At 52.1% G+C, this 20,109-nt stretch overlaps 6 protein-coding genes across 6 annotated transcripts in view; 4 read left to right on the forward strand and 2 right to left on the reverse strand.

Annotated features, from left to right (window-relative positions):
* Positions 1-2,634: 2,634 nt before the first annotated feature.
* SETTUDRAFT_40268 (uncharacterized protein) lies at positions 2,635-9,218 on the reverse strand (the record flags this gene model as incomplete). Its single annotated transcript, XM_008028632.1, has 5 exons — positions 2,635-4,866; positions 4,918-5,070; positions 5,119-8,544; positions 8,596-8,884; positions 8,938-9,218. 5 exons carry the CDS (start codon positions 9,216-9,218, stop codon positions 2,635-2,637), a joined length of 6,381 nt encoding a protein of 2,126 aa, XP_008026823.1.
* A 1,173-nt stretch (positions 9,219-10,391) lies between these two features.
* Positions 10,392-12,043, forward strand: SETTUDRAFT_40269 (uncharacterized protein; the record flags this gene model as incomplete). Its single annotated transcript, XM_008028633.1, has 4 exons — positions 10,392-10,577; positions 10,715-10,937; positions 10,999-11,865; positions 11,922-12,043. 4 exons carry the CDS (start codon positions 10,392-10,394, stop codon positions 12,041-12,043), a joined length of 1,398 nt encoding a protein of 465 aa, XP_008026824.1.
* A 916-nt stretch (positions 12,044-12,959) lies between these two features.
* SETTUDRAFT_177779 (uncharacterized protein) lies at positions 12,960-14,223 on the forward strand (the record flags this gene model as incomplete). The annotated part of the gene is made up of 6 exons (XM_008028652.1): positions 12,960-13,136; positions 13,191-13,328; positions 13,398-13,443; positions 13,496-13,552; positions 13,579-14,006; positions 14,056-14,223. The coding sequence occupies 6 exons, from the start codon at positions 12,960-12,962 to the stop codon at positions 14,128-14,130; spliced, it is 921 nt and encodes a 306-aa protein (XP_008026843.1). The 3' UTR covers positions 14,131-14,223.
* Positions 14,224-15,451: 1,228 nt separating this feature from the next.
* SETTUDRAFT_111773 (uncharacterized protein) lies at positions 15,452-16,859 on the forward strand (the record flags this gene model as incomplete). The annotated part of the gene is made up of 4 exons (XM_008028653.1): positions 15,452-15,661; positions 15,736-16,106; positions 16,153-16,267; positions 16,347-16,859. The coding sequence occupies 4 exons, from the start codon at positions 15,452-15,454 to the stop codon at positions 16,857-16,859; spliced, it is 1,209 nt and encodes a 402-aa protein (XP_008026844.1).
* Positions 16,860-16,883: 24 nt separating this feature from the next.
* SETTUDRAFT_29236 (uncharacterized protein) lies at positions 16,884-18,065 on the reverse strand (the record flags this gene model as incomplete). The annotated part of the gene is made up of 1 exon (XM_008028631.1): positions 16,884-18,065. One exon carries the CDS (start codon positions 18,063-18,065, stop codon positions 16,884-16,886), a length of 1,182 nt encoding a protein of 393 aa, XP_008026822.1.
* Positions 18,066-19,006: 941 nt separating this feature from the next.
* SETTUDRAFT_111757 (uncharacterized protein) overlaps positions 19,007-20,109 on the forward strand; it is a gene marked incomplete at both ends in the record, with an annotated part of 2,854 nt that continues 1,751 nt past the window's right edge. The window contains one exon of the mRNA XM_008028654.1: positions 19,007-19,614. Coding sequence (XP_008026845.1) covers positions 19,007-19,614 — 608 coding nt within the window. The remainder of the gene's footprint in view (positions 19,615-20,109) is intronic.

Raw genomic sequence — 20,109 nt, forward strand, 5'->3', positions numbered from 1 at the left:
AGCGAGTAGCAGCTGTCTTGGCGTTTCGACTTGGTGCTTCTACAGAGGTAACCAGTCTCTGTATCAGCGTTTGGATTTGGTGCCACGAGTAGGCGTAAGACTGTCTTGGCGTTTCGACTTATTTTGCTATTACAGACCAGAAAACTGTTATAGCGTTTTTGAATTTTGTGCCACAGTAGGCAAAGACTGTCCTAGCGGTTGGATATGGTGCCATAGCGGGATTAGGCTGTCTCGGCGTTTAGATATAGGATTTTTGATTTTTGTTGTTTTATTTAGTGTTTTTAATTGTTTTTGGTTTCGTTTAGTAGTCTCCCTATTAGTCATTGGGGCGGTCTGTGCGTTCTCGAAGATTTTCGCATTTCGAACACGTCGCAAGAATACCAACAATACCCCCTCTAGCACCTCAACGAGAGGGCTGCACACATTAGAGGTGGCGTAAATCAGTTTCTCGCGACGTGTTACCCCTATATCTGATAGAAAATTGACGAGTTTTGATGAAAGATTTCTGCTTAAAAGTTGGTGTGTGTGTTGCCACATACGTTATCACGCATGGAAGCTGGGTATTGCGTCTCCATCCCATATCATCAAACTTTAACAAACTCGTATCACTTCTGGAGTTTACAAATAGCCAGATAGAAGGGTACGCAATTGATTGCTTGGCTCTTGGCGACCTGAGCCTTGGCCTAGCTAGCGCTTATATAGCTATAGTCTAGCTATGACAGCCAGTAATAAAACAGCAATCATGTAGATAGTGGGGATAAAAAGGTCTTACCTCAGCTGACACTTAGTATACCTTGAAGTACTCAATAAAAATAACAGCAAGTGTAATTGGATTGTGTTCTACTCCGGTATTTGTCTGCTGCTCTATATTTCCAGACTCCCTATTACAATCTACTCAATTCATATAAAGAGAGCCTGAATTAGCAGACACAGATCCATTGCCATGTCAACAACCCTTCTCAAGCTTCTGCGTAGTTTTCTGCAATGATTGTCAAAATGAAGCTAGCTTTTCTTTCACTTTTCACGTGCGCACTCGCCCAAGTTACTACTCCAAACACATGTGCTGTAGGTACCATGCCAGAGCTTTGCCACTCTCCTGTAAGTAGACCTATACTATCTGATTAAAACCTCCAATCACTAACCTACCAAGTATAACAATGGTTATCTTGTAAGTTGAGCCATTGTTAAGCTACTGAGATTCGCTTGCTCTAATATCAAGAGTAGTGCGATGTATCACGAGGCCAGTCCCTTGGTTCCCTTGGTCCACTCTGTATATATCATAAAGCGTCACCTAACAACGCAAATATCATTCGATACTGCGTAAGTTTTGATTTCAAGTCATACACTGCTATCATTCTAATTGAGTTTCTAGTGCAGTTAAGATCTATCTCTACGACTCCTGAATCTATACAGATTATTACTCGATTTCTAAATATCATTCAGTATAGAAGTTGTCATTGCTATAGTGAAGTTATAGGAGGATCTCCGGAACTGGGATATGTATGTTTATTGAACAATGGACTTTATACAATTCATATATGTGAACGATTATATTTTGAAGTTAGGCATCACATGAAACCTACCATAAATAGCTTTTGGAGATTTCTTCAAGCTAATTTGTATAGAAAGTATGTAACCTTCAAACGGTACTAGAATTCGAAGTGTATGTTGTAGTGCCTTGCTCCTTGTGAGCACCGAACCCTAATATGAACAACGCGCACGAACAATTCAACTTTAGAATAGAAGCAAATTTACATAAAATCTTTGTTAGGTACATTAGATAAGGGTAATCTATATCCATGGAGCACTGGACAAAAAGCCATTCTTTCACACGCCTTGCAGAGCACAGGGTGACTTGGCATGATGATTACACTAGACAACGTCTTCACCAGTCGCAACACCATATATGCCTTAGCTCTTTGCTTAAACAAGTAGAGTTGGCATATCGGTAGTTAACGTCGATCGCCTTGACAATCGGCGATTCACGGTAACGTAGCGAGCGGAAAGACTGTTGACAAGAGCTGAACAATTTATGTTCTTCGTATCCTAGTCGACTCTAGCGTACTTTGCAGTGAGAATATAATTTTTGGAATGGTATCTGTACTTGCAAAAGCAGTATTGTGGCGCATCGCTTAATAGGCACTTTCCGTCTCATCTTCACCTAACTACATAACGCAACAAAGAATAGAACAATAAATACACTGTGGGATTGATTACCGCTGATTCCTGATATTGAATCTATTTATATAGCATCGAATGCAGAAATTCTTCGCTATCATGTTGGCAATGAAGCGCTGGCCCCAAACCAAACTCCTTGTGCATCTCAGTCCCATCTCCTAACCATGTTGCACTCTCAGCGGTTTCTATGCTACTGAACATGCGCCAATCTGAAACATTAAGAGCAAATATATGAGAAGCATGGGAATCTTGTAACCGTGCACCCGAAAAAGACTTTTTGCAATCTAACATACACACTATCAGAACAATAGCTCCCCAAAAAGAAACAAAAGCACTACCAGAACCCCGAACGTTTGTCTCAATGTGCTAAACATGCTACAAGAATTTTCTTATAGCGGAAGCAAGCTCTTTCAACTGGATGAGTGTTAGCGACTGATCTAAAAGTAACTTGGGAAATTAATAGCTCACCTCATCCTTTTCCTTCATAAGTGTGAAATGGTTGCCCTCCATGGTCATTGTCTGAATCTCAACACTCTTCAAGAGTGCCTCCCAGCCATTGGGCCCGAAGTCAGTACGATTGTTGAGCAGCCAGTTCATGCTCTTGGGTTCGTCGCCCTTGACCTCGGGCCGCGGGCTGTCAGGGTATCTGCACACACCATAGCGAGCCCAAACAGCCATGGTACGAGGTGCCAGAGACATATGATTGTCTGAAATGGGCTGGGGCTCGTATGCTGTAAGAGCTTTGATGCTAGCTTCAAAATGGTCGAGGAGCCAGTCAGGAACCTTGCTCCCTTCATCAATGCCAATGAGCCCAATCTCGGCAAAGAAGTGGTGAAGTCGTGACGGCAGAGATTCTAGTGCGATGGAACAAGGTGAGTCAAGGAGAAAAAGCGACTCAACTCGCTCACCAGCTGCCATCAGTTGAAGCGTCATCTCATAAGCGACAACACCGCCGGCAGACCAACCGCCAAGGTGGTATGGTCCCACTGGCTGCCTGCGGCGGACTTCTTCCAAGTATTGAGTGGCAATCCCTGGGATTCCGTTGGTGAATAGTGACGGCGACTTCATATACGGCGAGTTCAAGCCATACACTGCGATCGATGGATCAATGGCAGGGATGCTGGCATACGAAGTGGCTGATCCAGATCCATCGGGAATCAAGAAGAGAACCTTGGACGCGGTGCGCGGTTTGCCTTGCAGCAGCATGGAGACCGCCCGTGGCAGTCGGCTTGTTGGTTGAGAAGTTTCTCGTTGTCCACGAGTTGTGCCTCCACGTGTTGCGCGAGAGACTCTGTCTGCTCCCTTAGGCTTCTCTATCGGAACGGGATTGAGGAATTGCTCAATCTCATCAATGCAGGTGTACTTTTGGAAAAAGTCCGAGGGTAAGTCGAGCTCGGTCTTCTCCCTAATGATACCAAGGATACAAATGCTCATGAGTGAATCCATTCCCAGAGAGAGTAGATCGTTGGATCCAACCACCTCCTCCATGGCAATATCCATCTGCTCTGCGATCGTCTCTCTGAAAAACGATAGGAGTTTAGCACCAGAAGATTCGCCTTTGACCATTTGGAGTGACGCTTGTAGTGGGTCACACATGCCATTAGGAGCATCCACAAAGACAGAGTTCTCCTCGTCAGACATTATTGAAGGAGTCGTCACAGCCGTGGATACTGGTGATGCAGACGATGAAGCTGAGGATGTGCCGTCGTCTCCCTGGATGTCGCCCAAGTATCTCCTTAGGTCTCCAATGGTCTCGCATTTAACGAATACATCCCCAGGAAGGTCAAGGTCCAAGTCCTCTCGGAGCTTACCAAGAATTTGAAGGGATAGCAGGGAGTCGATACCGAGATCCGAAAACATGCAATCATCATGCAACTCCGAAAGTGGCAGTTCCGACTCCGCCGATATGACGTCCATCACCAGTGTTACCGTTGATGGCGGTTGTCTGTGAAGATCTGCTTTGACTTTCTCCACTTTTGGGCGGGTCGACAGATTCTTGGCAGTGATGTTCGCCGGGGCTTCTGTCTTCTTTTCGATTCGAGGTTGCGCTACAGTGTCAAGAGAAGACACTTGTGGCGGCAAGAAGGTATTGAGGACAGTGCGCGGAATGCGTTGGAACTTGAGTCCCACACACATGGCTATGATTTTTCCGTTCTCAAACACGTAAACATCTCCAGCCATGATGTTGCTCTCGCCAGTTGGTTGCATCTTGACGTACGAATGGTAAACCTTGTCTTGTTGAGGTGGCACCGCAAATCGCAACGCTTTCCATCCATGCGAAATGTAAACGAATTGTTTTGCGTCGACTCCGCTGCCGCCATTTAAAATGAAGCCAGCGAGATGCATAAGACTGTCGATCCCGTAAGGGTTGCAAAAAAAATTTCCGTCCTCGCTCTTGGTTTGGAATGCAACGCGAGATGTGGCCTCGAAGTTGGCTCCGTCAATGATCACTTCTTCCATGCCTTGATAGGGGAGCTTGTAATCCACCAAGGATGAGAAGAGCCTGTATACAAGCGCACGTGACATTTTGTCTGCTTGATTCTTGACCAGTCGCTCCTTGAGGGTATCAATCCGTCCCTCGATGAGGTATGCCATATTGTTCCAGCTGTTTGTCCATGCAGCGGTATCTTCGAATGTAACCACGCATGTGGCATGCAGGACTGATTGCTTGGAGACGGCATCAACGGTCTAAGGGCGAACCTTAGTTTCTCTTTGATCCAGATCGGCTTCTATCGTGACTTCTAAGACGCGGGTGTCGGCATCGCTGCCTTTGATGATCAGGGGCTTGAAGACTTCCATATCACCACAGCTGACGCCTATAGCAGGCTTTTCTGGGTTCATACGTTTGTACACATAATCTCCGAGTGTTAAAGCGATATCAGCGTAGATGGACTAAGAGCGGTTAGCTTTCCCTCTATTGTGAATAGTGATGCATCTTACCGAAGAGAAAAGGCTTGTGTTGTTGACTTGATGCCCTTGCACGGCAGCCCGCAAAGTCGGATCAGAAAGGTCCGATTGGGATGTGACAGTTGCTCGGCCATTTTGGAAGCTTTCAGACGTGATTCTGTGCACCGAAGATGTCGATAATCTACTCTGAGGAGGGGAAGGAGGACCCTCAATAGCCTTGACATTGCGAGGCTCCACCTTGTGCAAGCACCAGTCGTTGACATAGTCAATCCAGTAATTCTTGTTATCAAAGCTGTAAGACGGAAGGTCGAGAAGCGTGTGAGAAGACTCGAAGTCACGATGAAACTCGCGGAAGTCAATCGCTATACCCGCACAATGCAGAGCGCATACGGCAGTAGAGAGGCTCTTCCAAGATTGTTCGCCTTTCACCAAAGAAGACGCAGTCAAAGCAGTTGGCGAGAGGGTGTTCTTCACCATCTTCGAGCAGATGGGATGTGGTCCAATCTCAAGGAAGACCGTTTTTGCGGTGATGTGCCCTTGAATTTTGCCAATTTCGAGTGCTTGAACAAAGTCCACACACTCCCTTGCATGTTGGCATAGGTATTGCGCATTGAAAATCCCCTCAGAATTTACAACATCCCCAAGAAGAGAAGAGAGAACGGGTATCTGAGGCTTCGTAAATATGACCTCGGCAGCGAGGTTCTCGAAAGGTGAAAGAATTGGGTCGACCTGAGCGGAGTGGAACGCGTAGGGCAGATTGAGTTGGGTGCATTGCAGCCCCTTCTCTTTCAGAGCGCCAGATAACACAGCTATCTCTTCGGCTGTACCAGCGAGTACAGTGTCACCCGGCGAGTTTAGGCATGCAATATCGAACGGCAGATTTCCAACAGCAAGTTTGACATCTTCTTCCGAAGCTCTCACGGCGAGCATAGCATGTGTGTTTTGTTTGCACTTGGCCTCCATAAGCTGCGCGCGTGCCCCTACCAGGTAGATGGTGTCTTCCATGGAAAGAACTCCAGCTGTGTAGAGTGCAGCATACTCGCCGAGACTGTGACCAATAACTAGGGATGGTACCACCCCCCATGACCTCCACAGATGCACGAGAGCGATTTGGACACATACAAGTGCGAGCTGAACGACGGTGGGGGATAGTGTTTCTGTCTCGGCCACTGCTAGCGCAGGAAGGAAAGAGGGGAACCCTTGACCTTGCGATACTTTATCGAGATGTTGAATGGTCGATCGAAACTGCTTTGAACTCTCCATGAGAGCTTTTCCAAGCTCAGCATAGAATGCTCCCTGTCCGGTGAAGACAAACGTCACCTCCGGAGAAGCCGATGGAATCGGAGAAATGTCTCCTTCTTGAACCCTTTTTGCCAGTGAAGTTTTCAGTTCGTCGAGATTCCTTACAGTTACAGCAACGCGGTAGTTGTGATGCATACGACGTGAGGTCAACGTGTAAGACAGACTCGAAAAATCCTTCTGTGAGATCGACCCAAGATGATCGATCAGTCGCTGGACATTCTTCTTTAGTGAGGACAAGGACTTTGCCGAAGTGACAAATGGAAGCCAAGTACGTGGGTCTGGTTCCAGAGATTGTTGCTCTTTCTCAGGACCTTCTTGAATGAGCATCGCGGTATTGCCACCCGCGGCGCTGAAATTGTTGAGGAATGCTATCCTCCGAAGACCATTCTGGGAGCGCCATGGTGTGTTGTCAAAGGGCACACGCATGTTGAGGCTCTGAAGGTCCGGGAAGCGAGGGTTGATCTCGTGTTGAATGCCAATGTGCTGAGGTATGACGCTTTGTCGAAGCATAAGAAGGATTTTGATGAGCGCTCCAATACCTGCAGCTGCTCCGCCGTGACCAATATTGGCTTTGACAGACCCAATGTAGAGGGCCTTGTCGGCACTGGAACCTCTCGATCCTTGAGGAGCAAACACTTCGGACACTGAGCGAATCTCGGCCATGTCTCCCGCCTGTGTTCCCGTACCATGCATCTCGACATAGCTCACATCGACAGGGTCAATACCAGCATCATGCATGACGCTCCGGTAGAGCGACGCTTGGTTTCCGGCATGCGGGTGCGTGATGGATATTGCGTCGGCGGAGTGGTTAGTGGCAGTGGAGAGGATGACACCGAGGATGTTGTTTTTATCCGCAACAGCATCGTCGAGCCTTTTCAAAACGATGGAGCCGACGCCATCAGCCCTGCAGTATCCATCTGCTTTGCTGTCCCACGTCTTACAAGAACCAGTCTTTGAAAAGAATTGGCCTTTCCTAAGACCAGCAAAAATATCAGGTGCAGTTGGAATATTGACTCCACCTGCAACTGCGGTATCGCACTTTCCTGACTTGAGGGCCGAACATGCGACCTGGATAGCGGCCAAGCTGGAGGAGCAGGCAGTATCGACACTGTAGCTAGGGCCACGGAAGCCAAAGTGGTAGTTGATTCGACCTGGAGCAAATGCCCGCACACCACCTGGGATAAAATATGTCTCAATGTTTTGCGCGGCATTAACCTCTCTCCAGTCGTCACTTGTCTGACCATAGAATGTTCCAACACGATCTTTCTGTGATGAAGGCGTCGAATCAAGCACAAAACCAGACATTTCCAGTGCCTCATATGCTGTGACCAATGCAAGCCGATGCATGGGGTCAGTTTGGGTGGCTTCTCTGGGAGACATGCTGAAGAATCGAGAATCAAAGAGGCCTGGCTCCTCAACAAAGCAACCGTATGGTGTGTGACTTGAGTTGTTTTTCTTTCCTTCTGGATCATAGTGTGTCTCCACGTTGAATCGATCTTTTGGTATCTCTCGGTACATATTCCGGCCCTGGATAAGAAGATCCCATAGATGGTCAACATCAGGAGCGCCTGGAAAGCGACCAGACATGCCGACGATAGCAATTGCGGGATCTGATGAGCCGCTTCTGAACGGTAAAGGCTGCGTAGGTAATGACCAATCTCCGAGACTTTGAACCGTAACTGACTTTGCTGTTTGAGTTTCAGCAAACACTCTGAGGCTCTCTGTCATGTCGCAATCCTGGAATCCCAACAGCTGGACTGAGGGGGCATCTTGCTTGCTCAGACTACCGGCGATGGTTGCCGCAACTGTGGAAAATTGAATAGGGTATCGCAGGATGTTTTGGGTGGCTTCTGTGAATAGAGACAAAGCTGTGTCTGCTTCCGAAAACGTTCCAGTTCTTGTCGAGATGATTGATTTTGGCGACAGTTGGAAGTTTCGGATAGCATGTGCTCGCGCATCGATAATCTCTGCCACATGCTCGTCATCGTAAACATGCTCTGCATGCCAGACTCCTGTGCTTGGCAACTTGTGGCACTGGACAGACTTTAATAGCCCCGAGTTCTGCATTAGCCACTCCAGACGCCTGGGGTTACCACTGATTATACATGTTGAGATGCCGACAGTGGTAATGAAGGCTCTCCCAGCAACTGAGAGGTTCTGAAAGAGTCAGATATTGATCATTGATAGCATGTTGCGATATAGACTTACTGCATCGTCCTGTACAGTTTGTAGTTCTTCCTGAAGCTTCTCGAAAGGAACTGGGACACTTATACTCCAACTCTCATTTGAATGTGCAGAACGTTGATTCTGGACAGAATATGTCTCGACAACAGAACCAATACGGAATGCCAGTCGGACTGCTTCAGCGGCAAGGTCAGGAAGTTTGACAACAGTAGCTGTACACGCAACAGCAGCAGCGCAAAGTTGACCTATGCCAGTGCCTACAAGTAGATCCGAGTTGGCGTCTAGACGAAGCTGGTCATTTCGTTCGTTATGACTACAAAGATAAGCAATGGGGCTTTAGCTTTCAAGGCATTGGGTCATGCGTACCCGATATATTGAGCTAGTTGAGCAATGCAGAGAAGAGCACTCGAGACTTCTAACCGCTGAACCTCACAAGCTGCATATCTCTCGCTGAGATCGAAAACACTATTGAAAGGCGGTATGTGATGCCTGACATCAGGATTTAAGTTCCAGGTTTCATGCCGAAGTGCGTGATAAGCCTTTTCGAGGAAGGATTTCACCAATGTCGACGTGTTCCTCGCTTCGTGTACCTGTCGGAGAATGCTCCGGGTGTCCGTGACATGGTCGGGAAACAAGACAATAGCCATACTGCAAAAGAGTAATACACCTCAAGCGAGATCTACAGTTCCAAAAGAGAATTGGGGGCAAAGTGCTATAGACAAGAAAGGAACATACAGGAAGTAGCTCGACTTGAAGAGGTGTTGTTGTGAGTCCTTGGGCGCGTTCGCATGAAGAGTATTGTACTGAGCTGCAATCGCTGCATCTGTATGGGTTCTGGCACCGAAGCAAGTTTAGTCGGAGAGTTTTTGGCCTAGAGTAACGCCGTACGCTCGGTACACGATATGGCCCACAATCGGTTTACTGCACCGAACGATAAAGGGTCGAGATTTGAATGGTTAGAGCCGTGCAATCATCTTAACGGTATGACAAATCGGGTATGATGGCCCGGTGGAATTAGTGATACGGGAGGCGACCCAGATAATGTGAGTTGATATCCCTGCACACGGGTGTACTGCCGCACAAAGACATCTTTTCCACATAGGTCAGATGAACTATACAAATTGCGTTAGAATTATTTTGAGAAGCTTGAAATGTGAGAATTTAGAGCGATATAGCAAGTAATAGAACTACAAATAGAAATTAGCATCATGTGGGCCGACCTACAAACGTTACTAAACATCCATGTTCTCCATCATGACTTCTCAATTCCGTTGTGACGGATGGGTACGCCCTGCTAGCCGTGATTCGTCCTACAGAAACAATAATAACATGGTTTCTGGGGGCAAGTGGAGCAAGACATGGTTCAGAAGCGTTATCGAGCCTGTCATAGACCGAAGGAGAGAGATTTCGGGGTAGAGAAATGCCAGGTCTAGATCGTCGGCATATATCCGGATATGCTTGCTCGGCATCGGGGGCCTGAAAATTGAGACGAAAAACCATTATGCAACTACCAGCGGTAGCAGTTCCTACTGATGGCGTATGTCGGCTTGCTGCCCATTGCTCGGCAATGATGGACCGAAGCGTATGGCCAATTTCGGGTTCCGGCTCTGCACAATTCTCGGTCCCATCGACTGCGTCGCTGCGGGCAGACTAGGATGCATTCTCGTGTATGTTGCGGTCGGTGGTCTGAGAAGAGTAAGGGATTTTGCAGCTTAAAGGGAGGAATAAGCAAAAGAAGACGCAAACTCGGAAAAAAATAATCTCGCATATCCAATTTCACTCCTCTTACGCATCATATTGCCAGATTTGAAGATTCCAATATGGCTGTTCTTGCCGTGTCTCATGAAACATCACGACCACTGAAGGACCTCCCGGAAGTTGAGAGAGTGAAGCTTCTCGCAGCAAAACTGAGAGACAGTTTGAAAGAATCTACAGTGTTGACACCGGATTCGGAAGGATATGCAAAAAGCATTCAAAGATGGAGTGATGCAGTTGAAATGCAAGCTGTGAGTTACACTAGGCCCGAGGAAGCCCACAGGATTATTGCCATGGTCACGTGACGAATATTAATTTCGAGCAACAGGGCATCGTAGTCTATGTTGGCTCGAGTGAAGACATATCCACAACTTTGAAACTGACACAGGAATACTCCGTGTCTTTCGCGGTATGCGGTGGCAAACATTCGTCCAGTGGAGCATCTTCCAGCACCGGCGGACTGGTTATCGACCGTGGAAAGATGCGCGCGGTAAAGGTTGACACTGAGAACAACATTGTCAAAGCTCAAGGCGGGTGCATTTGGGAGGATGTAGACCACGCTGCCGCCGAATACGGTCTAGCTATGGTCGGCGGTACAATAAACCACACAGGTGTGGGTGGCTTGTAGGTTTTGCAGAACAGACACTACCTGATGCATGGATCGCTGACAAGAGACAAGAACCCTTGGCGGTGGATATGGCTGGTTGAGTGGACGGTATGGTCTCACCATCGATCTCCTGTTATCCGTGCAAATGGTGCTTGCGGATGGCACGACTGTGACGGTCTCGAAAGATGAGCACCCCGACCTCTTTTGGGCGGTGCGTGGGGCAGGCCACTGCTTCGGCGTTGCAGTGGAATTCACATTCCAGGCCTATCCACAGAAAAACCAAATCTGGGGCGGACAAATGGTCTTTCCAGCTAGTACCCGGCTGGAAGCCGTGATTGACTTTGCGAATCGCTTATTGGAAACAACCAGCGGAGATTCAGCCATGGTTATGGGCATAACTCACCCGCCTTTCATGCAGGAACTGGCCGTGATTGCAACAGTGTTCCATAACGGACCCGAGGTCGAGGCTTTGAAAGTATTCAAGCCACTGCTGGACCTTGCCCCGAGAGTGAACACTGTCAAGGAACGCCCTTACAGAGAGATGAACAGCGTAATGAACCATGCAGTCGACTACGGTGGCAGGAAACTATCAAAAGGTGCATGTTTCAAGACACCGCTGAGGGCGCCGTTTGTTCGCTCGTTGATGGAAGAGCTGCAGCGGCTTCACTCGCAAGTCCCAGGGTCCAAAAAGTCGATAATGCTTTTCGAATTCTTCCACACGGCCAAACTCAACAGCGTGGCCTCTGACGCGACGGCATTTGCCAACCGTGGCACTCATCAAAACCTCATGTTTGGCCCCTTCTGGGACCGGGCTGAGGATGATGTTGCTGTCCGTGTCTGGGCCAGAGGAGTTGCCAAACTGGCCAAGACCGAACTCGAGCTCGCGATCCAGGGGACCAACGAGAAGATTGGCGAGTATGGAAATTACGACGGTAAGATATCGCAATCATATGGGTCTATGAAGCAGACACTGACAATATTCCCGTAGCTATGGCGGCCAAGCCCCGTGAAATCTTTGGCAGCAACCTTGAGCGGCTTCGTGAGGTCAAGGCAGTGTACGATCCCAACAATGTTTTCAACAAATCGTATGCCTTGATCACGCCTGCCTGATACAGGATGACGGAGTCAGGGGTCTGCAACATGCATAGATAATGCTGTCAATTTAATTCAATGAATCATGGTGTTGATGTCACGTCGCGCTAGAGTTATGCGTGGAGGAATCAAATGATTAAATTGCGGCAATTACACGGTTCAGATTTGTTATATGTGACAACGGTATATAGGCGTTACGGTATCAATTAGATGTTGATGATTTTTTGCCGAGTGGTTGGCGATAGCAGACAAGATAGTGATTTTTGAAACCGAAGCTTATCAGTGCGAGGAATGTAGTTGGTGGCTATCATGGCTACGCTTGTACTGGATGTCGATAGTGAAATACGATTTCCCCAGACATCGGGAATACTCCAGAAGGAAGACCGACGTTAGAACAAAATCCGGTATCGATGAGCCCCCAGGTGGGTCGCTCTAGCAACGTTGGGGGCTGTTTCGGGCCGCAAACTGCAGCAATTGTGGGGCCAAGCTAACGGGATTTTCGTCTCGGGTGTGTCAGCTCCATGGGCGATTGCTAAGCAAAGGCGATGGGTTGTAGCTGAGGATCACCAAATGCGTGTCCAATTCGGTGTTTACCAAGGACGAAGACCGAGCACCGTTACAAAGACTGAGGAGGCCACGGACCAAGCCCGGGACACCTGTTCTCATGCACCGGTCTCTATGGAGCAGAAAGGGTATAGCGCCGTGCTTCAGGGTCAGGGCGCTGCCGTTGGGAGGCGTTCGCTAATACTAGTCGAAAAGAGGAGCTGGATGAAAGGGAGATGGGAGTGAGTACAAATTCAGATGCGAACCTCGAAAACTGTCTCGAGCCAGTCAATTATTTAAAAAAGATATTTCAAGCTTGATAGTGTCTTGCGAGAACAAGCACCAGAAAAAATCATCTCAATACAGCGCAACCAAAATCTACAAACCCACAATGCTTAAGCAAACCATTGTTGTCTTCGGTGCCACTGGCAAGCAAGGTGGCTCCGTGGTCAAGTCTCTGCTCAAAGACCCCAAGTCGGCTAGCAAATTCCACGTCAGGGCTGTCACCCGCAACACATCAAAGGAGAGCGCAAAGGCTCTTGAGACGCTCGGTGCTGAGCTGGTCTCGGTATGTCTGCATTCAAGGCCAATGTTCTAGCAGTGTGTTGACTGATGTCTATAGGCCGATCTAGACAAGCCAGAAACACTCAAACCAGCCATCAAGGGCGCATATGGCGTCTTCTCTGTGACCAACTTTCTGGAAAAGCTCAATGCAGCACCTGAGATTGTCCAAGGCAAAGCTGTGGCTGATGCGTGCAAGGTATGATGACTATTTGCGAGTAGTTTTGTTGTTGTTGTTGTTGTTGTTGACCGTTATATCCAAGCCGAGGGTGTCCAGCATCTGGTGTGGAGCAGTCTGCTGAACGTGACGGAGCGTAGGTGAAAATTGAGCCAAGTGCGTCTGATGTGTGCTGATAGAGGACGCAGTTACCAAGGGCAAGCTCAAGAATGTCCATCACTTTGACAGCAAGGCCGAATCGAGGCGTACATTCGAAAGATTGGTGTTCCAGCCACATTCTTCCTCGCTGGTTACTTCATGTCCAACCTTGCTGGCATGTCGATCCGAGAGATGCCCGATGGCAGCTGGGGTCTTGGCCTTCCCACGCCACCCGATGCGCCAATGCCCCTCTTCGACGCAGAAGACGACACGGGCAAGTTTGTCAAGGGCATCTTCCTCAACCGGGAAAAGGTCCTCGGGGAGCGCATCTACGGCGCGACCGATTACTACACACCCACACGCATCATGGATGAGTTCAAGGAGTGCTACCCCAAGGTTGCCGCCACTGCTTCGTACAACGAGCTTCCGGCGGACGTGTACAAGGGCATCCTGGGCTCCATCGGACTGCCAGCGTCGTTCCAAGACGAGATGCTCGAGAACCACCAGCTCTTCTCGGTCTCGGGCTACTTTGGCGGTGCTAAGCTGGACGCCAGCCACGCCGTGAGTTACCATTTATGCGGATATAGAGCGAGGCTAACAAGAATGGCAGATTGTCGATGAGCCACTGACTACCTGGAAGCAGTACATTCAGAACCATCCCTCCTTTGCCAGCATCAAGTCTTAAGGGTGTAGTGTGGCACGGAGAAAAATGCAGAGGGGGACATGATTTCAATGTTCTAGATAGCCTGTCTCCAATAAAAGAAGATGTTAGCCACATGATTAGGACGTATGTCGTCATTTGCAACAGCCAGTGAAGACTACGGGTAAATGGAATGACATTTATCTATCGATTTCTCTTAAAATGTGAAACCTGACCCAAATGTTGAAAATGTTCGTGTATGGCGAGCATGTTTTTGTGTATAGGGGAAGATGCCAAGTAGTGGTGGGATAATGCTCTAATTGTGCCGTGTCACGAAGGTATAACACAATGGCACAAGGAGCACTCGCTACCACAACCTACAGGGTGGCAGACACGAAGGAAGGGCCATGCTTGCACGGCACAGTGTGTATGCGTAGTGAGTAGCTGTGTGTCAGTTATGCTTACAGCTTTGATTTGGTAATGTCTCGCCCTATCACCAGGATGTTGCCACTTGAACAGGACGGCACGGCCATGGCCACGCCGCGAAACGTCGCAAGCATCGCCCTTTTTTTTTGCACCGAACCGATGAGTGGCCCCAAAGGCCATGGAACATGGATATGCAGAGTGGAGCCAAGCAGGCCAATGACGAACTAGCGAGCAGAGCGTGATTGCAGCGATTGGCTAGGCTGGTTTGTGCGATTCCCCACCACAAGATACCCGCTCTCTGCCTATACGCGGTATGCTCATGGACCAAATTAATATGCGGAAGAGATGGATTGACCCCACTCTCGCTGATGTGTGTGTGTGGTAAATTCGGCCGAAGCGGAACCAGGGCTGACCGAGATGAGGCTGCGATGAGTTTAGGTGCCGCCGGTACGAGTCAGATGGGTGCCGCATCTGATTTCGGTCCCGTAACGGGAACTCTGCCACGTCCCGCTGGGCCAGGCGGTACGGGCATGGTGCTGGTAGCACCGGGGATCGGTCGTGCAGGGGGGGGGGGGAAATAGCGGGTGGTGTTGTGTAGCGCGCGCCGCCAGGCAGTGGGCGAGGGCGCTAGCACGGCGGCCAAGGTGTACCATGGCGGCTGGGACGAGGCTTGTCGTCGCCGCCATGGCTGCCAACAGCGACGACGAGTGCCGTCACCGGCGTGTCTTGGATGGGCCGTAGCATGCTCCAGACAGTGGCCAAGTTGACTTCACCGAAGCGCAGGTCAACCGTGGTCTTGGATGGGGAGACGGCGGGCACATGCAACGTTTAAGAAGGCGAGAGGCTTCTCGTGTATTGCCCATTGGCACTGCAAGGTTTCTTTTTTGATAGCTCGATTCACTGTCTACAGCCTCGCGTTTGCACCATCTATTCTACAGCCATGACGTCTCTTACGCGCCTCGCAGCCACCATCTCGGAGGCAAGCGCTCTGCTCTCTGCTTACATTGTCAAGAACAACCTGCCCAACCCTTCGTTCGAAGTCGGTGCTCCCCCCGAGCTGCCCATTCCGGTTGAGGACCACGAGCTGCAAGCATCGAGGTTGAGGTTGCTCCAAGCAGCCCAAGACCTGGCCAGCCTCGCGCTCGGGCCAGTCGAGGATCTGAGGTGGAAGGCATGGAACGTGAGTTGCCTCTCTGGGCACTGGCCATGGCGGCGTCGTGCTAGATGAGACTGACGCGCAGGCAGCAATACAACGACAATGTCAGCCTCCACGCCATCATGCACATCAAGATTGCCGAAGCCGTCCCTCTGACGGGCACGACGTCTTTCGCCGAGGTGGCCGACAAGACGGGCGTGCCGCAGGCGCTCGTCACTCGTCTGATTCGCCATGCGACCATCTACCACTGTTTCCAAGAGGCGGCGCCGGGTCGGATCGCGCACACGGCAGCATCGGCTGCGCTGCACCAAGGCGGCAGTGTGCGCGATTGGCTCGACATGACGTTTGAGGAATGGGGGCCGGCGTCGGTCAAGGCCGTCGAGGCGCTCCGGCGGTTTCCAGGCGGCCACGAGCCCAAAGAGGGCGCCTTCGCCCTGGCGTTTGGCGGGCAGCCCATCTTCGACTACCTGGCCGAGCGGCCGGAGCGCGCGCGTGTTTGGCAGCGCCATGGGCAACTTCTCCAAGGGCACCAGCCACAAGGTGGAACATCTGGTCGAAAACTATGACTGGCAGGCGCTCGGCAGCGGCACCGTCGTCGATGTAAGTGGCCCTCGTGTTTTTTCGTGTTCGTGTTTCCTGCCATGTTGGCGCGTGCCGGGGCTGACACTGGTGGTACTAGCTCGGTGGTTCGCACGGACACATTAGCGTGGCCATCGCCAAGGCGGCGCCAAAGCTTAACTTTGTCGTCGAGGACCTGCCAGGAACAGCAGCCGAAGGCGAACGCATGCTCGACGCCGCCTTCAAGGACCGGGTGCGCTTCGTGGGCCACGACCTCAAGGACGAGCAGCCCGTCAAGGGCGCCGACCTGTACCTGTTCCGGTCCGTGCTCCTCAACTGGCCCGATGCCTACGTCGTCAAGTTGCTGAAGAACCTGGTGCCGGCGCTGAAGCCCGGGGCCAAGGTGCTGATCAACGAGGGCTGCCTGCCCGAGCCCGGCAGCGTGTCGAGCTGGGACGACAAGCTGCTGCGGTGCCTGGACCTGTGCATGATGGCGTGCTTCAACAGCAATGAGCGCACCGTCGATGAGTGGGCGGGCCTGTTCCACGCCGCCGACGCACGCTTCAAGTTTGTCGGGGCCACGAAGCCCGAGTACAGCCTGCTGTGGATCATCGAAGCCGTGTGGGAGCCCTAGGTAGATAGAGATAGCCCCAAATGACTAGATATCGACACAGCCGTTGGCCCGCGCAAGCAGCTTGGGCGCGTCGACGTTGGCGCGCAGCCGCTGCTTGAGGTATATGGTGATGTCCTGGTGCAGCTTGGTGTCGTTGGCCGGGCCGGCGCCCAGGCGCGAAAGGCGCGCCTCGAAGGCGTCGACCAGGGCCGTGATCTTGCCCAGCTCGATTTTGAACAGGTTCATCTGCAGCATCTGCTCGTCGCGCTCGTCGAGCTCGTAGCTGCCCAGGCTCAGGCGCACCGCCGGCTGCGGCTCGCTCCACTCGGCGCACTCGCCCGCCAGGCCCGCCGCGTGCGTGGCCTGCCCGCTGCCACCCGTGCCAGCACTCGTGGGCGGGGCCGTGGGGGGAGGCGTGAGCAGATGCAGCGAGTCGTATGCAAAGGCGTCGGCCTCGCGTGGCCGCAGCGCCTCCCTGCGCGCGCGGAACAGGGCGTCGAGCACGCCCAAGACGTGCGCCAGCAGCGCCGCCAGCGTGAAGAGCAGCACCGCGTCGTCGCCGCGCGCGCACAAGGCGCAGTCGAGCGTGCTGTTGCACAGCGCCACGATGGACCGGTTCTCCGACAGCGCCCGGTCAAAGGGAAGGCCCTGGTTGGGGGCCGCCGTGGGGCACAGCGTCGAGAGCTTGGCCAGGATCAGCTGCTGGCAGCCGCACGCGGGCGGCGTCGTGCCGTGGTGGACTGGGACGTGGACTGGGTGTTGATGGTACGGATGGGGCTGGCCGTAGTGTGCATGGTGGAGCTGGAGCGGTGTCGCCGTCGCCGTCGTCGTCGCCGGCTGGTGCTGGTGGTGCTGGTGGTGCTGCGGCGGAGAGAGCAGCGGCATGCCGGCCATGACGTCATCAAAGTAGTCGTCAAAGGCGGGCAGGCTCAGCGAGTTGACGTCGGTCGCGGTCGAGAAGTCGCACTCGGCCCCGGCGTCGGTGGCGGTGCTGGTGGCGGCAGCGGCAGCGGCTTGGGCGGCGGCGGCGTGGGCGGCGGTGGAAGAAGGGTCCAGCTCGGCATGCGGCTGGCGTCTCGACGGCCGCAGCGAGACGCTGTACACGCACAGCACATTGCGGCGGTCGCAGCGACGGCAGCAGGGCCGCTCCTTGGAGCACTTGACCTTGGCCGCATTGCACGCGTCGCACGAGTTGCGCAGGCGGGCCCTCGACTGCGAGGCGTCCATGAGGGCAATCGAGAGTCGTCGGGACAGAGGGCGATGCTTCCGGGCACCGGCTACCTTTATGGCAATGCCATTTCCACGGTCGAGGCGGCTTTTAAGTGACCAAGTCAGTGACCAACCAAGGCTGCATCTGTCGCAGCCTTCAGCCTCAGCATTGCCTCGCAGCACCACGCACGCAGGGCAGGGCAGGGCAGGGCAATCGGTCCGCAGCCGTCGGCGCGTTCCAGGTGCATTGGGGGCCAGGGAAGGCCCAGCAGAGCCCCAGCAGAGCCCCAGCAGAGAGCCCCAGCAAAGAGCCCCAGCAAAGAGCCACCAGGGAGCGCCGCCAGAGAGCCCCGGCAAAAAAAAAACACACCACCACCAAAGAGCCGCCAGCTGCCAGAGTACTTACCACCTCACCACAAGCATCCGAACAGCGCTAGCCCCAATCCAGCTAGACACGGTTCCCTGGCTTTTATAGTAGCATGAGGTCGTGCAAAGTGCGAAGAGTGGGAGCCCCAGCAGCGCGCGGCAGGCACAGCGCCAAGACATGCTCCTCTTCGGACCCCTCCTCGCCCCTGCATCGCTGCTTCCTTCCCTTTCCGTCCACGTGCATCCGCCCTCTGTCACCCTCCTTCACCCTCCCTCGCCCTCCCCGCCCCACCCTCCTTCATCCTCGCCGACGCCCTGTCCCCCACGCCCTCCCTCCCTCCCTCCTCCCCTCGCGCCCTCCATCCCTCCCTCCCGCATCCCAGACCCGATGCCCATGGTCGACTCGGAGCCACCGGCTTTGCTCGCTGCGCCGCCCTCTCTGCTACGACTTACCGTCTACGGTAATGACGTGCATCTCCCGGCCACGCCTACTGCTTATCTCTAGTACAATGTACTACATACAGCCATGGCCCACGACTACTTAGCACCCCTTTCCTACCTCATCCACCCTGGCTTGCACCAAACCATCCACCATGCCTAACCCCACCTCGTCCGCTGCTCCGCCTAATGTCGTCCTGGGCACCGCCTCGTTTGGCACCGGCACCCCCCAGGCCAAGTTTGATTCAGACGAAGCCGCTCGTCCACTGCTCCAGTTGCTCCGCTCCCACCACATCTCCGCCCTCGACACAGCCCGTGCCTACCCCGTGGGCAATCCAGGCTCTGCTGAACTGGTCCTGGGCCTCTGCAATGCCGGCGCCTGGGCAAACATTTCCACAAAGGTCACCTCGTGGCAGCCGGGCTCCCACTCGCCCGACAAGATTGCTGCCTCCGTCTCTGCCAGCCTAGCTGCTCTGCGTGTTGACGCCGTTGACATCATGTACCTGCACTCGCCCGATCGTGCTACGCCCTGGGAGGACACTTGCGCTGCCATGAACGAGCAATATCTTCGCGGTCGCTTCAAGCGCTTCGGATTAAGCAACTACACGGCAGACGAGGTGCAGCAAATCTGCGAAATTTGCCACCGTAATGGCTGGGTTCGGCCTAGTGTTTATCAGGGTCGTTATAACGCCATCATTCGCAGTGCAGAGGACCAATTGTTTCCCGTCTTGAGAAAGTGGGGAATGGCCTTTTTTGCTTACAGGTACGGAGGTGCCTCACAAAAGTTTTGTCCTGCCAAGAATAATTTAGCCGAAATCTGGCCGCTCTCCTACACAACGCCTATCTCTCCCCTCTATATACTCATTACCACCTTGTAGCTCAATTATCTTTGGAATATGTATAAGAATACGCTCAATCCAAGCTTGGATCTTAGCTTGTGGGAGATCTCTCCAGCAATTTAGCCAGATTCTAGTTGCCTCCGTTCTTGACTGTGGAGCTCCTTTCTTTGTAGTCTCTCTCTTCATGTAGAACCAGCATGGCTCAATACAGTTACAGTCTGGAGAGTTGCCAGGCCAAAGTAGTCTCTCGACGTTGGATAGACTATAGACAACGTTCTGATACTGGTGGGCGTGCCCAGGTGCCTTATCCTCCATAACTACGGTCTGAGGCCTATCTTGGAGGCACTCTTTGGCGAAAGGAATCAGCTTTGGGATCAGAACGCAGCTCTGATATCTCCACCAGTCTATACCGCCTTTGG

Source organism: Exserohilum turcica, assembly GCF_000359705.1.
Source record: "Exserohilum turcica Et28A unplaced genomic scaffold SETTUscaffold_29, whole genome shotgun sequence".
Classification (NCBI taxonomy): domain Eukaryota; kingdom Fungi; phylum Ascomycota; class Dothideomycetes; order Pleosporales; family Pleosporaceae; genus Exserohilum; species Exserohilum turcicum.